The following is a 17154-nucleotide window of genomic DNA, read 5'->3' on the forward strand; positions in this document are numbered from 1 at the left end:
GATGTATTGGTTCATATTCCTAAGGCTTTGTAATTTTTCTAGGATCTTCTTGAGATAGGGGGACCAAGTGTTCTCTAAGAGGTCTGTGCCTCTGTGTGGGATTAAAAGCAAGTCATTATATGCAAAATGAGTGTGCGATCTTTGTCTTGCTTTCTCGTGTTCAGGAAAGAGGTTGTTTGTTTTATCACAAGAAAACTTGCTGCAGTCATAACATAATATATGTAGCTGTACTGAGTCAGGGCCAGGGGTGAGGCTAGGCCAGCATCCTCTTGCCAACAGCCTCCATAACTGGACATATAGAGGAGCATAGTAACAGGGCCGAACCATAGTGGTGCTTCCAGCAGACTTCAGCTTTCTGTCTGTAGTTAGAATATGTTGTTGTGTGACTAGAAACATTTACCTCTGATAGGTAACTCAGCAGTCATGACTATACCTGAAGTGCCCTCAAGAAAGAGGACATCAAGACCATGTCCAAGTCTTTAGACCAAACCAAGTATGAGCCAAGGCAGGAGAATTGTGTGTTAGCCAAGCGTAGGTGTCACCAGCAGTAGGTACATCAGGCTGTGGCAAGTTGAGCTCTGGAAGAAAGGTGAGCCACTTACTGAAAGAGCTGTAAGTCATGTATTTTATGTATTTTACAGTCATGTCATTTATGACTGTATTCTTCAACCCAGGTGCAACTGTTTTAATTGTGTCTTATCTTGTGAAGGCTCTTTGGATGTAAAAAGCACATTATGTACATGTGCCTGTACTTAGACGTCAGGAAAGTTTTGGTCACAGGTTGACCTGTGTAGCCTGACCACAGGAGCTGAGAGCCCAGTTCGCCTTTGTCTGCTTTGCAGAGGTTCCTCTCAGATGTTCTCTCTTTCCACTAAGTCTCATGAAATGGCACATGCAGTACTATAAGTGCCCCACCCACTCTATTAAATGAGTAGTGATTTAGAGCTGTTATCAATAAGCTCCAACAGGTTTCCTCCAAAATTGTACCCTTAGGGACTTCGGAATTTGCTTCATATTGCCTCAGTAGGCACCTGTTTTATGGGCAGGAGTGGAATAGATTAAAGGGTGCATGTACATCTGTTAGTTCTCGGTTTGAGACATTGTACAGTAAGTTTCATCCTGGAGAAAAGAGAGGTGGATAGTTGAAAAGCCAAGAGAACTTTAGCTAAGCTAATGAAGCATGCTGTTCCTCAGAAATTGAAATGCTATTTAGATAGATAAGCATGCAAGCAGAACAGCATACAAATGCACAGGTGTATGGGAAGATACATACATTTAAATTAATAGATTTGGGGCAGATAAGCTTTTTGCATGCTGTTGTACTCCCAGCTTTCTGTCTTTGGTCTATAGTCAGCTTCCTATTCTGGCAGATGTACATTGTAAGTCAGGTGAAAGTGTTTTGCTAGGTGCTGTGAGAGGCAGATACTTAGGAAATGGTGACTGCAAGCCTTGGCTTTCCACACTAGAGATCTGAGGTTGGTGTAAGCCATTGTTTGTAATACTATTACACTGGCCTCCTGGTTCTTTGGTGGCATCTCAGATGGTGTCCCTGATGCTACCTACTTGGAGTGGGGAGGATTCAGTTTCCAGCAAGACCCTCTCAGACAAATCCAGGTGCTTGGATGCATGTGCACACACACACACACACGTGCAATCCTCCCAAACTCTCCTCATCTGGAAAATAAGGCAAACTTCTTTTTTATGCTCACTTTAAAATGAGAAGTGTTTCCTGCTATTCAAAGAAGTAGTTTGTGCCATTATTGTCTCTTTGGTAATGTCCATGGAGAGTAATCTGTCAGCTTTCACAGCCCAGGTACCTCGCAGAATTACAGAGAACTCTGCAATGACCCTGCTGGGACAGGATCAAATAATTTTACAGCCAATAAACCTTTGTGCTTCTCTGTTTATTCTTCCTTTGCTGGTCTAATTTGGAGATGAAATTCTGGGCAGAAATTGTGCAGGAGCAGTTGTGTGGAGAGTCTGGGGGCAGAGAGAAACTTAAATGCTTTCAGAACTGTTTATGAGCAGCAGCTCTGGGAGCTGGATGCTGACAGTCTGCAGGTTGCCTGTCTTTCCTGCTGCAGTAGCAGCTGGGTGTGCACACCCTCCTTTGCACTATTTTCTGCACTATTGTGGGCACAGACTATCAGGGTGATGCCGGGGCTGGTAGCTCCCTGAGGGCTGGGAAGCCAGGAGCTGCCCGAGGTCCCTGGGACAGCCAGCCAGGATCTCGCAGCCAAGGACCATCCCACCACCCCAGCCAGGAGCGGGGCAGCCTAAGCCCTGGGCATCAGGCACCTCACAGGTGACAGGGACAGGCTGAGGCCAGGCTGGGACATCAGCCTGCATGTCAGCCCCATGGCTGAGCAGGGCTTTGGCAGAGCTGGAGCCTGGCACTCCTATGGTGTCAATGGGGCTCCTAGGCCATGGATGGGGTGAGGGGAGGCAGGGGAGGGACACTAAGGCATAGGCCACCAGAGTTCTGACCTAGTCTGTCTGCTGGTATGGTCACTTAGACTGTTCATTCACCTACTCCTTTGTAGTTATCAGAGATAGAGAGGTTGCTGGGGTATAGCTGAGAGCAGGGTTTGCTAACGCTCTGCTAATCTAGAAGCTTATTGTACTAACTCTAATTCAACCAAGAGTCTGTCAGCTGGGTTAGGATACACGTGCTCTTTGATAATAACAGAAAGTAAGGCACACGGTGGTTGTGGGTAGGGACAGATGATCAAAAGCCACTGAATTACCCTAGCTTGTCACTGACTGTGAACACTCTCAGCCTCTAAGAAGGGAAATGCTTTAATTTTAACCAGCATACAACTTTGTTTTACAAATGTAACAGGCAAAGGGCACACAGATTGACCACTGACAGTGGCTCAGTTTGGCCTCCTTCCTCCACCTCTCTGTAAAATGGAGACCACCTCTAAGATGGCATGCAAAGAAGTATTAATTTTATTAATACCTATAAATTAAAGTATTAATAGGGCTAGAGATATTGTAGCTAAAGCCGTAATGGCATTGATGCATGCATGGGTTGAAATATCCTGTGGTGTTGACAGCAATTTTCATGCATTCAGGCCAGGGCTACTTATGCTCCAAGTGCTGTCTCATGCCAGGTGCTATTGTAGATCCAGAAAGACGCCTTGGCAATGCCCCTTGGTCCCTTGAAGTCTGATGTACAGCTGGATCAAGTATATCCATGTTCTTATTGCCGGTGTTTATACTCTCTAAGGCTTTGATCTTTCAAAGTACACCAAGAGCATGAATTAGTGGGCTGGGAAATGGCAAAGATTGGTGCTTGTCTATAAATCTAGCTGCTGGAGCTTGCAGACCTTAGCCAACATTTAATTGCTGCGGTTGCTCAGAGTAAGTCTTTTTATGTGTATAAATCTTGTCTGCTTCTATCCCAGGGTGAGTTTTGATGAGGGAAGATCCTGGAGTAAATACAGTTTCACATCAACACCACTTTTTGTGGATGGATCCCTTGTAGACCCTGGCATAGAGACCCAGATAATGACGTAAGTATAGCAGTTCTTAACTTTTTCTAAAACGTGATTGCAGAAGGGGTGCATGGAGATCCCCAAGTGCATGGTTGTCCTAATTTTGGCTGGGGTAGAGTTAATTTTCTTCCTAGTAGCTGGTATAGTGCTGTGTTCTGGATTTAGTATGAGAATAATGTTGATATCATGCTGATGTTTTAGTTGTTGCTAAGTAGTGCTTATACTAGTCAAGGACTTTTCAGCTTCCCATGCTCTGCCAGGTGCACAAGAAGCTGGGAGGGGGCACAGCCAGGATAGCTGACCCACACTGGCCAAAGGGCTATTCCATACCATATGATGTCATGCCCAGTATATACACTGGGGGGAGCTGGCCAGGGAGCAACAATTGCTGCTCGGGGACGGTCTGGGCATTGGTCAGCAGGTGGTGAGCAATTGCATTGTGCATCACTTGTTTTGTATATTCTTTTATCATTATTAATATTATTATTTTCTCTTCCTTTGCTGTCCTATTAAACTGTCTTTATCTCAATCCACGGAGTTTACTTTTTTTTTCCTGATTGTCTCCCTCATCCCACTGGGGGGAGAGGGTGAGCAAGTGGCTGTGGGTGCTTGGTTGCTGACTGGGGTTGAACCACAACAATGGTGAACCTCATGGTGTGCGGTGCAGCATTGTGTAGCTACACATGTAGTGTTACATGAAGGCATAGTGCTGTTTTGTGGTTTTTGCTGATGGTCACAGACCCAGATGGAGTGTCCATGCATCACATGGCAAACAGATGATGGAGCCAAACTCTTTCCAGTAGTGGCAGGGGGTATAACAAGGAGACATGGTCCCAAGCTGTAGCTTGGGAGTTCAGGTAGGACAGTAGGAAAATCTGCTTCTCTGGGGGGTGGTGTATCTCTGGTCAGGTTACAGAGAAGTTGTAGTATCACCATCCCTGGAAGTTTTCAAGCCTTGGCTAGATGAAGCCACATGTGCCCTGATCTATAGTTGGCGACAGTCTGTCTTTGGAGTAAGAACTTGGACTAGTGACATCCAGAGGTCCCTTCCCATAAATACTGCTGAGATTGTGTTCCTTGGATCTGATGGCCGAGGGACTGCAGTGCTCTTCAGAGGCCAGAGATCTGTATGGTTGCACCTAATGTCAGTTCCGTGCTTGCTCCAGTTGTGCAGCTTGACTGTCTTTTGAGATTGCTGCTGAGTATGAACATCCCCAAACCTTGTTGCTTGCTACCTGCATTGTGGGCTGTACATCTGGTTTTAGCTGAAGCTAAAGGTGTTCTCAGTGTGCATATGCAGAGCTGAGCTCAGCATCTTTCCTGATCTGGGGTGTAGTATGCTATGATTCACCCATACCAGAAGGAAGAGCCTGGGCTGGCACTGAAGGTGCTTGGACCGTCCTCCTCCCAAGAGTGCTGAAATGCTGGGTAAGGCTGGTGGAATTGGTAGAGTAATGTTGGCCCAAGAACAGGCCAGGATCTGAGTTTAACAACCAGGGGAGAGAGGGAACTTTTTAAGTTCAAAGGCATCTTCAAAGAGTCATCTGACCTCTTGCACAAAGCAGATTGCAGCACTCTGTTCTGGAATTCTGAACAAAGCAAGGACTAGATGTGCTGCCTTTGTTGCTTGCAGAGATGCCTTCTTACCTGTATTTTCTCTGAGCTGGCTGGAACAGCTTTCTGAAAAGGATCAGAAAGCAAGGTGGCTAAGATGCCTTATACTGAGGCACTTCTGCAAAACATATCAGCAGTGGCATTAAGGAGTACCTTTGGTTAATCACATCAGACACTGTTGCAGCACTCCAACTCCGAGGCAGGAGTTATACTATAAATTTCACCTTGAAGTTGTTTTGCTTTTCCTGCTTTCTGCACCTGCACCTGAAGTTCCTGCAGCTTTTCACTACTTGCAAGAGAAAGAGATTCAAGCCCAGTATATTTTCTTCTAGGCTTCAGTCCATCTGCCTACTTATGTGGCAGAAATGCGTAGGTGGATTTCATTGCTGGTGTCACAGGTAGTGACAGACTGAGAGTAGACTGCTGCGTATGCTTGTCACCAGTTTCTGAGGAAGCTTGGATCAGATAACAGTTGTGTGTCTTGGGCATTTCTCTTAGTTATTTGAATTTATTCCAACTGGGTTGCGTGATTTGTGTTGGTATGCCTTTCAGAAACAAGACCTACATCAGCCTTACACAAAGAGAAGTGACTATGTGGTGAGGAGCGGTCTGTACCTGCAGCGGAGCTCACCTTAGCTGCAAGAAAGGGGCTGGGGGAAAATCTTCTTGCAAAGGGTTATTTGAGCTGGCTTGTTCGCCATCTGTGCCATGACAGATGAAGTGTCTTGGTGCTGTAGTCTTGGGAGGATCAGGAAGGTGTAGCCAACTCCTGTATAGCCCATCTATATCTTCTGTGCTAAAGTGTCCTAGGAAGGCCAGGCTAAGTAATTACAGTTATCCTTTATGCCTATAAAGCATAGGAGCTGCACACTTAAGTTTGTTTCCTAAGCAGTGCTGGGACAGATTGAGGCAGCCTCCGTGTCTATGTCACAGACAGCTGTTGAGATTTTTATCAGAGTAGAGGTTGTATCAGTTCTGGTAGGGTTGCTATTTTTTCCTTTACTCCAAAACCATGCCTTGGCTTTCGCTTTTTCTTCATAAAAGTGGAGTACTTGTTTGTGTAGAAGAATATATCTGTGCATCTGCTGCCCTGCTATCTGCAAATATCGCCCCTATTTTTTCAAGGAGCAAAACACAACAGCATATGATATACCTGTGAACCTTTTCACAAGACTACCGTGAGCATCCTGTTGGGGAAATATATGCCAATCCCCACCTAAAGATTAGACCCTGCATTCTGTTCACTCTATGCATTTTTTTCCAAATGCAGTAATAGTATGTCACTTTCTGTGTTGGTTAATATGGTGTTTTTCTGTGAAATTATTTGTGCAATGCGCAATGTGTATCACTTTCCAACGACACACACACGCAGACACACACACCTGCAGAGGGACAAATCTGAGCTCAAATAAATCTGCACATCAGCACCTTCATTGGAATCAGTGGAGCTAATCAGTTTCAACTAGCTGTGGATTTAGCCCACTTACTTTATAAATCAATGCAGTTTTCTTTTGAGATGAAAGACGCATTTTAAATCACAGGTTATTGTTACTTATACCTCTGTAGTCTTCTGATGGAGACTGTAGGAAGTGAGTTATCTTGCAGAATATTGTGTGTCAGCTTTGTTGAGAGCTGACTCTTTTTCTTCTGAAATCTTTGGAGGTGTATTATTATTATTGCTATTGTTATTGGTATTGTTTTTATTATTACTGTCATCACTAGCAATTTTTAAAACTATTCTTAATAGTCTGTAAAAGCCATACAAAGAAATTTCACATGATACTTGCCATAAATGTTTAGAGAAATTCCTATCCACAGCGTTAAAGGAACTGAGGAGGAAAGGGACCATTTATAAAGCCCGTATGCAAACCATTTCTATGCAGATCGCTTAGGTATTTCTCACAATGAGAATTTTAGTGAACTGATCTATAAGGGCAGTGTAGGATCATGCTGAGCTTGTGGAAGCTTTGGCTGAGAAGAAATCAATGCGTTTCTATTGCTACTAGCCATTCTCTGAACCAAGGTAACCCATGGTGTCTGGACATACGTGGAATTTGTGTTTGCAGGTAGAAATCCCAATGATTTCAAGAAGCTGACGAGAGGAGCACAATGGTTTGGGCTCAGCATACCCCAGCTCAGGATGGGATCAGTGGGAGCTCTTAGAGTAGCAGGCAGGGCTGAGGCAGAGAGACCAAGACTGCGCTCATATTTGTGTACCACCAGACTGGGTAGGTTAGTGGCTTTTAAAGATTTGTCTTTCATCCTGGAAAATGCAAATATTTCATCTAGCAGTCTTGGATGATTCCTGTTAGGGAAAATTTCTTCCATTGATTTGTATCAAAGTGGTCTGTGTTCAACTACTTCCAAAAAATAATAATCTGAGGGGAATTTGTATTAAATAGTCATTATACTCCAACTATTATTAACATATTGCATTACTAACAATATTAGCATAATACCATCTTAATAAAATCAGTATATCAGTAGAATGACTATTATTCCCAACCTTCATTTTGTGGCACATCCTGTGAGTGGGCTCTCTGGGCTGTAGGAAGCAGCAAGAGTTTTAGCACAGAATTTCATACCACTTCCTGGCTGTTCTGTGAGCAGTTGCAGTATCTGTCTGTATTGTATAAGCATCCTAGGCTTTTTGGATCTTCTGTGCTTTGTGCTGTGTATATGTGTCCTAAGACAGTCCTAAAGAACTTACCAGTATGGTAAAATCTGTAGATTTGCGTGTAGGGACATTATATGATTCTGAATATCTTAGTGTACTTTGAACTGGGAGCTGCTTTTAGTGGGGAATTGGACAAGAAGTCTTGCAGAGGTCTATTCCAACCTAAATTATTCTATGATTTTGTTATTTCATATGGCTATAAGGGTGCAAGAATGAATTATTTACTTACAAGCATAGCTAAGTGGGCTCCGCTAAGAATGTAGTTTTGTGACACACAGGGAAGTACCACGAGACTGTGTGAGCTGGTCTAACTTGGAGCTACTGCCTAACCAAGTTGAATCCACTCTCCCTTCCTCCATTCCTCGCTGATCATCCACTTCTGCAGTTCCTTTCGTTGTTGTTTTGACACTCGTCTCATCTGACAAGATGGTCAGTTCAGCTCCCGTAGTGTCACAGCACTTTGAGAGATGTGTACCAAAGCACATTGCAATGTTTGGTGCAGGTGTGAGGAAAGCAGCTGTAGAAAAGAAAGGGTCCTTTTTAGGAAAATAACTCAAATGCATAAGGGCGATGGGTTAGGCACGGTCTTAGCTGAGCCAATGAGTGCCTAGAAAGCACTAGTCTTTTTGAAATCTACAGTTTTCTAACTTCTGTCCTGTAGCTCTCACTTGCTAGTAGTATATCTTTGAATGATTTCACATTCTAATGGGTCAGATCTAACATTTCTGTGTTGACAAGCCATAGGCACAGAATGTTACTTCCCTGAGGCTGTCCACCAGGGGAAAGGGATCAGATTGTATTCCCCTTCTAGATGACTGTGATATATCCAAACAGAAGCAGTATTTGTTCGAGAGAGTTGCTAGTCTGTACCATTCAAATTGGAGACAAGATGTTTCTGTGAGTCCAGAGAAGGGGTTTATGTTGTTCCAGCTCTGACGCGTAATTATTACCCCTGCCACTTCATCTCCTGTGCTAAGCACCTCTCCAAACCTGCATAAAGAGAAATAACCTTTTTGCTTCACAGCCCTGCAGAGCTTTGCTGTCATTTTAGTAGACCCATTATACATGTGTGTGTGCAGACACTCATTTATCGTTGGGGATCATTAAGTTTGTCTGTGTTGATAAGTATATATTTATGTAGACACACCCGTGTGTGTATATATGTGTTTCTATGTATGTATACTTAATGATCCGTATCTATCTGTGTATGCATCATTGAGCATTAACGTTTTCAGCGAGAGGATTTAATACAAGCTGGTCTGCCAACATCGCTGTGACTGCTGCCCTTGGTTATGTGTATGTTAGAAAATGTTCCTGGTTGTAAATGAATAGGTTACGAGCCCTGGCCCTTTCTAACACCTTCTCGTTTACATGGCCATGCAGCTTTACCAGAGATGAAGTGAGAGCATTTTTTTTCCAGGAGACCCATAAAATTACTGGCAATCCATCACTGGGTGGCAGAAGAGTGGGGCAGAATGAATAAGTAATTGAGAAATGTTGGAAAAGGTGAGATGGAGGCCAGGAGAGGTTTGAGGTGAGAAAGAGAGCATTAAGAGCACAGGCCATACTGAGTCAGACCAGAGGTCCCTCTAGCTCAGTTCCATACTCCAACAGTGGCAAGTAGAGGATGCTAAAAAAACATATATTTAAAAAAAAAATAATTATTCCCTTGTACACTTTTCTTATTAACAGAGATTTGCAAATAAGGGACTTCCTTGTCCAAATATAGTATTATTTGTAACTCTTAAGACATTCATGATTTTTTCTGTTTTTTGATGGTTTTTTCCCCTAAATCCCTTTAAAAATTTAGCAGTCACATTATCATGTGGCCAGGAGTTCCATGAGTTAACTCTTATTCTGAAGAACTGACTGACTTGTGGAAGACATCAGCAAAGTATGTACAGGTATGAAGGCAATGTGGACAGATTCTGATTAGCACTCAGCAGAGATTCAGCAGATTGAGTATGAGAGAGGGGCAACAGCTCCCAGGTCCAAGCTCCCACTGAGTTCAAAATTACATAGGAGCCAAGCATCATTTTCCTGTCACTTTCTGATAAGGTGATTATCATATTTCCTCTTTAAGCAAGGCAATATTCACTGCCTTCTGCTCAAGTCTTGCTGTCACATTTAAAAGCTGATACAGGAAAGAAAATTACAAGCTGACACAGTGTCCTTGAAAGATTCTGCCCCTTTGCTTTGGGGTAGGGAGCTGCGGATCTGCCACCTCTGAGTGGTTGTGCTGAGAAAAGTAAGGCGAAAACAGAGAGGTGATGGAAAATAGTGCCTTTGCTGGGATGTGGTCAGAGGAGCTGGCCTTCTCCCTGCTGGGCCAGCCTTCACCCTCCATAGCTGGCACCTGTGCTTGCAATCTCAGCAAATGAGAGAAGAGGTGAGTGGGTGGCAGAAACACCAAGAGATTGTTTTTCCTAGAAGGAATTGAGGTTCTTGTCCAATATGCATAAAGAAAAGACACAGACACAGTGTTCCTGAATTCCTGTGGCCCAGCAGAGGCCCTAAAACTCTCCTGCCATCAATCTGGTCTCTTGTCACTTCAATCTGCTTGAGAAAAAGAGAAAGAAGCTGTCTGAAAAAAAAAAAAAAAGACACATTTTCTTCTGCAACTTCTGCTGCTGCTGCTGAACTCAACAGAGGATTTCATGAAGAGGGAATCTGGAGGAAAGATTTCACCAGAGGTCTGTAGAAAGTTAAATCCGACTTGCAGCTTCCAGAGCAGAAAACAACAGAAGGGATCATGTACGGGGGCTGTTGTGGTGAAGGATTCTGAACTCTATCCTTATTTATCTTAACTTCTTTTGGGAACCAGAGCTGACCAGCCAGCCTCTGCATTCTCTCAGGCCTACCAAAACTGTGGGCTGAGAGACTGGAGGGCAGATTTCAAAACCTGGTTTATCCAAGTTGCATAGGTACCATTAGATACCTAGAACGGACTGGTAGGTTTTAATTGTTGTCCCCATTGTGGTTTTATCTCGCATTTCAGTTTTCCTTTCTTTTTATGGTTATTGCAATATCTGTTTGTGGTGTGATTAGCTTTATTATTGGCTATGGGTTTTACTCTGATGTGTCCTTGTGAGTTCATTGCACTGTCCTCACTCATGGGGCTGTGCAAACTGCAGTGTGTAAGCCTACATAAGGACTCTTCAGAACAGGATCCATGAATTAAAGTGAGCCTGTGAAAATAATGACTGCACACAGAAAGAGAAGTAAAATTTAGAACTTGATCTGAGAACAAAAATTGCAAATATAGTTATTAAGTTAGGAAACAAAAATGATTGAGAGGATATTGGCATTTGCTATAGTGAGCTGCATTCCAGTATCATCTGATCTAATTTCAAAACCTTCTAGAAGTAATGAATAGCTGGGACTTTGCAAGAAAATGATCAATCTGCTAATGCCATCAAGTGACTTTACAATGGACAAGAAAATGTGTGTTATAGGAATTCCCATTTTATCCCAGCAGATGATCAGTTTATAGCCTGGAGTAAGACAGTTGATTACCCGTATCATTATCTTCGTTTGCAAGACTTAAAAACATTATTAACGATCACAGATTAATCAGTGTCACTTCCTCCTCCCGTCTCCCTCCCTGCCAGAGGAGTACTCTATTTGTTAGCCTTTGGATTGCTGCATGAATTCACCTGAACAGCCCACAGAGGCACAATATTGATTGTGCTGCTGATACTTGCAGTATGAGCTAAGGTCTTTCTGTGGCACCTGAATAGACAAATCAGGTGATGAGAACATCTGCTTAGAGTAATCTTTCTCAGACAGCGTCGTGTGATTTATTGGGCCTTAGGAAGAGGATGTCTGTGACGTGAGATCAGTTCCCAGCAGTTGTGCCATGTACTCAGAAGATTCCTGGCAGAAGCTATAACACATGGAGAAGGCATTGGGCTCTGTGGCATGTATTGTCTGTCTTTGGCTTTCTGGGGCAAACATTACTCTCATTGGAATGAAATGCTATTTATGGACAGTAGATCAAATATTATGCTAAGGAAATCAACATTGTTAGTTGTATTCCACAGGTAGGGAAATTGAGGCAGAACAAGGGACGTGCCCATGGTCGGTCACTCAGCAGGCTGTCATGGGGAAAGCTTGGCATTAAAACAGGTCTCCTGAGTCCCAGATGAGTACCCCACTGTGCAGACTTTTCCCATTCCTTAGGCGGAAGGAGATCCTGAGTCATGTCTGTGATGCTCAGACAAGGTGGATGGAGAGGTAAGCATGTGCAGGGTGGAGGGCTAGAAAAAGGTGTGCTGACTGGAGGCTTTTATTCACTGAAGTGAATAAAAAAAGCCCTTACAGAAGGAGCCAGAATGAGCAGCAGGCTGATACATGATTTATTTTCCCTAAGTAAAAGGTCAAGGGTTGCCTGATGACAATACAGTCCAGATATGCTCATCTAGAGGCTAATTTGTTTTGTTTCTTGTGCTTTTAAGTAAGGACAGATGGATTATGGGTCCTGTGCTGTCCTCCTGCTAGCAGCTGGGCTGGGCTGTACAAAACACTCAGGCCTGGTGTGGGTGCACAGCAAGGGGTAGGGTGCTGTGCACATGTACGTTTCCACAGAGTCTTTCACCTTTCCATTACAGCAAGCCATGAAATATTCTGGTGCCCTGGATCCTGAGAAACCGTATGGCCTCAGCACCTTTTCAGCTCAGCCTGGCCCTGATCCTGCACAGAGCAGAGCACACCAGCTTTTCTGGGAGCTGGGAAGGCTCAGCGCTGGGTTGGCTGCAGAGTTCACTCTAACAGATTTTTCATCATTAGGCTACAGTGAGTGGTGGAGAGCAGGTCTCCAGAGCAGCCATACTATAGTTTGAGGCATCTCACATAGTTCAGGTAGTGCTAGAAGCCTTTATTCCTAAGGAGAGCTTGTCCTCATTTGATCACTGTACATGGTTTTCTTGTTTTATGATCCCTTTGACCCAAACCTGGGAAAATTCCCCTGCTATAACTGGTCAGCCACCTCCCCACACTGTTGCCTGGCCAAGTACAGATCTCATTGCCTCTTCTGAGCCGCCTTCTATCTGATACCCTGTGCCAGGCAAAGCTTGTCACCCTGATCCACCACAAACTGTCCCTGTCACATGTGTTTGGAGCTTACATGTTATGAGCAATGGCTTCCACATTCGTGTTGGACATCTCCGGTCAGAAATCTGCTGATTCATAGGATGAAAGATTGCAATGACTGAACATGCTGTTATCCAGCTTCTGGCAAAGGGGCGGCACCTGCGTCTGTTGGGACCACAGACCTGTTAGTGGAGGAAACACTCAGATTGCTGATACCTGCCAGTATATTTTCTAGAAGAGGGAGGCAGCATCTTCAGGTTTCAAAGCTGTCAGAAACTGGTTGTCTTTCATGAGTGCCTTGAAGAAGAGAGAGAACGCTTCTGAAAAACAGCATTAAAAATTAACGTGCTTTCCCATACCCCTTCTCAGGTGTCTCACACTCCCTTTCATGTTGCTGGGATTTCTTTTGAAGCAAATGTCATGTAAAGTGGTTTGGGAACATTGGCAATAAATTTTTTAGAGACCAGATTTCAAAAGGTTTGGTTTGTCATTCAGTAAGTTCTTATTTTGATAGCACTTTGTATTTAAAAATAAAAAATAAAAATCCCTGTCTCCCCCATTGCCTTGTGCATTATTTGTGCAGCTAATGGAGAAATCAAGCCCAAGCTGTAGGGCTGCTTTGTAATTATACGTTCTGCAGATTACTTACTAATTGCACTTGGCATTACTTGCTAACTAAAAGATCATGCTGTACCATGTCATTTGCAGTGGTTTTCCTCTTCTGCTGGCACTTTGAAGGAAGTGCCCATTGAACTGATGAATAATCCCTGTTTTCCAAAGCTGAGTGAAAAGGGTCTGCCATGATTGTACTGCAGTATTCTTATTGCAAGATTTTGGTTTTTCTCTGTATTCACAGAAACTCTTCCCCTGCCCCATCCATCCCTTCTGACCTGGAATTTGACAGTGGTGCAGCTTTCCATGACTAGTTTGATATGGATTGCGAGTCAGTGAATCTGGCCAACACTTTGAATTTCTCTTCTGTGGAAAATCTCCATGTCATGACATTCAGTTTCACTTGGAGGTGGAAGTAAACCACTTCCTTCAGATTTCATCTGCATGAGAAATTCTGTGAAATTCTCATTTGACCCTTCCCCTTGGGAAACAGAATACAGATGAAGATTTTCTTGAACAAATTTGTCATCATGCAAGCTGCTGTCTGCTGTTGGTATATTCTTGGTAGTTTCACTGCTGCTGTTTTTTCTCCCTCTGAATAGTAGCAGTAGAACAAGTTGTTATATCTGAGATGGTCTATGGGAATTACACTAATTTGCAGCAGCTGAAAATCTAGATCCAAAGGGATGGTATATTTTATTTGGAACAAAATGCATCTCCTCTTTCTAGAAAAAATTGCCATTTTTCTTACTCTCTTTCTATCCACAGACAGAAGTACAGCAGCCCTGAACCATCACCCAGTTGCCCTCAGGCTACTGTTCCTAGTTAACAGGTCAGCCAAAAGCAACTGAATTAAAAGCTCTAAAGTGGCTCTTAAAGACCATATTTATTGTTTAGGAAAAAAATTAGACAGTGTGTTTCGTTGGCAATTGCCTGCCTTTCCAGTGTCATCTTTCATCTTTTATGTTTCCTTTGTTTCCAGTCTCTTGCTCCCTGCATCATCTTGACAGTCATGAGACAGTATAACTCTCACTCTCCCTCTTCCACTCTCCCTAATTGCTGATCTATGTCTCTTTCAATTAGGTTCTTCTTCCTTGTCTCAGTCCCTTTCCATCCAATTTCCATGTAACCAGTGACCTCCTTTAACGCTAATTCCATCTAAACCCTAATAAAAAACAATCGGGAGGTTACACAGCCCATTTGGTTTTCTCTAAAGTAATGATTTATGTTTAATTCATGGAGAAATATCTCATCTCTCTCCGTTCATAAAACCTAGCCCCGCTGGCACAATTTGCAACTGTTCCATTGCTGCTTGTGTGTTTTTGGCCCTAACAGCTCAGCCTGCACATAGGAGCTAGTCTTGCTTTACTGATACTTTCTTACACACAGATAGCTTCAGACCCAGGTTTCATAAAAGGTCCTCTTTTTTTTGTTTGCAATCGTCAGCATTTTCTTTTATTATCTCAAAAGCTATAAATGTCAACAAGTGATGGACGTACATTTATGTACCAAGTACTTCTGTAAGTGTGTGCACTGAGCCAGGATCTCTAGCGTAGGCTCACCATTTTCCCACGTAATGTAGGACCAGGGTAGCCCGGATAGTGGAAAGAAAAATTCAAACCAAATCAAGGCAGTTATGGAAGTGAGAGAACCTTGTACAGGGACACAGTTGATTCTCAGTTAGACCTAATATGTTTGGCTGGATTTTGGCTCTTTCTGTTAGGCCATCCCCCCACCTCTGGTCTATGTTACTCAGCACTCTGGATCAGAGGAAGTCACAGTGACTGGTTTGTGTTGCCTCCATGTATTCATGCCATGTTGATGCTGAACTAATCAGTTGTCCTGGAGCATGGACCACTGGGTTATAAAGTACAATAAGCGGCAGCAAAGCCCAACTTAGATCTGGCTAGGCTTCTTAGCTCCATCTCAGTGGTGGTTGTATAGGTGCCAGAATAGGACTCACAGAAGAGCTTTATTATCCAGGCTTGCCAAGAGCCACAGGAATGGAAATGCAGAGCTTAGACATATGCAGGCTTTACCTGGCAACCACTCAGGCTCACATCTACACATCATACACAAAAGTTAAATGGCTTTAGAGTTCCTGAGAGCAGACCAGCCAAATTTGAATAGCTTTGGTCCTTACTTTTGCACTGATCGGTCCAAGCTGATGCTGCACAGACCTACCCTGAGTGACTCGGGGTCAGCCCATCTGATACCTATCCTAGATGCTTGTAGAGAGGAACTCTCTACAAGCTATGCTATGCCACTATGTTGTGCTATGCCACTATACGGCATAACTACGCTAACACTATGCTAACTATGCTAACACTATGTCTGTGCTATGCCACTATGTTGCGGGTGGCATTGACCAAGCCCTGCTCGTGAAACCACATTGGTGATACTTGCTGGGAAGGGCCTTGGCCTTGGATACTTGGTTCGCTCTTAAAATTTCAGCAGTAGCAACATGTGCTTCTCTTTGCTGGACATCAAAGAGAGAGTAAGCACCTTCAGTCACGGTGAATTAACCCCTCATTGCTCCTGCAGCTGTGATTGCCCAAATCTGGGGCTCCCCCTGGTTTTGCTCAGATAACTTCATCCCCTCCAGGGGACTAGAAAAAAACCAACACATTTGTTTCCCTGCCAGGAGGTAGTTCTTCCAGATTGTGCTTCATAGCACTTCTTGGGTCTGGCCGTTAAATAGCTACTTCTGGCACTACCTGTTAGAGGCACAGATGTAAATAAAGAGGGATTTTAACTGGAATCAGAGGGCAATCTTGCTTTACTTTCTCCCTCTCTACATTCCCACAACAAAAGCACAGATTCAGGTCAGCTGAAATATTTACTGATGTGGGTGATTTTACTATTGGGGTTTTTTTTGCTTGCTAAGACACTTCCTCTGCAAACATTTTTCTTTTACAATAACAGGGAAAAAAAAGCAAGGTTGGTTTCAGGCTTTCCTAAATGAAACAGTCTATTTATGATGACACTGCAATTAACTTTTCCTTCAGTATTATCAATTAAATTAAATTTAATTGATTTCAATCAATTATCAATTAAAGTATATGTTTGGCTCTCTTTCTATCTAGTTTTCTGTTGATCCATCCATCTGCTTGTGTAGTTCATCTCAAAAGGTGCTATTAAGTATATTTATATTTTTTGCTTTTATTTTATTTTTAGATATTCAAAATGCTTAAAACAGTCTATTCTGTAGGGCCTAATCTTGTTAAAATCTGAATTCAGAGGCCCCCAGAGTACTTTGTGAGAAGCAAAGTGAGGTACCTTTTCATCTCTCTCACCTTGTTGATGTCCAGTGAAGGAAAAATGCTTCAATAAGGAGGGTACATTTGATGTTTTGTGTACTGAACATGACCTCAGCTGCTTCCTTTCTTTGTATCTTCAGTCATCTGACTCACTGATGGGCACAGCTGAGGACAGGAGGCGTTACCAGAGACTTTGACCATTATCTCCCATTACATGCAAAGGAGCTAGGCTGACTAGTGAAGATAAAAGTCCTCCATCTATATCCAGATCAGACCAGCCAAGTACAGACAGCTTCAATGTATGCTTGCTCCATATAATGTTTTGCCAGTTTACTTCAGAAATGATAGAAGAGGACTCGATTTAGGCATTGGAAGACATTTCTATTTCCATGCTTGGGCA

General features: G+C 43.2%; 1 protein-coding gene across 1 annotated transcript in view; it reads left to right on the plus strand.

The window, feature by feature from the left end:
• SORCS3 (sortilin related VPS10 domain containing receptor 3) overlaps positions 1–17154 on the plus strand; it is a 320923-nt gene that overhangs the window by 258601 nt on the left and 45168 nt on the right. The window contains exon 14 of the mRNA XM_072869960.1: positions 3411–3518. Within this exon, the coding sequence (XP_072726061.1) occupies positions 3411–3518 (108 nt within the window). The remainder of the gene's footprint in view (positions 1–3410; positions 3519–17154) is intronic.

This window comes from Ciconia boyciana, chromosome 8, assembly GCF_034638445.1.
Source record: "Ciconia boyciana chromosome 8, ASM3463844v1, whole genome shotgun sequence".
Lineage (NCBI taxonomy): Eukaryota > Metazoa > Chordata > Aves > Ciconiiformes > Ciconiidae > Ciconia > Ciconia boyciana.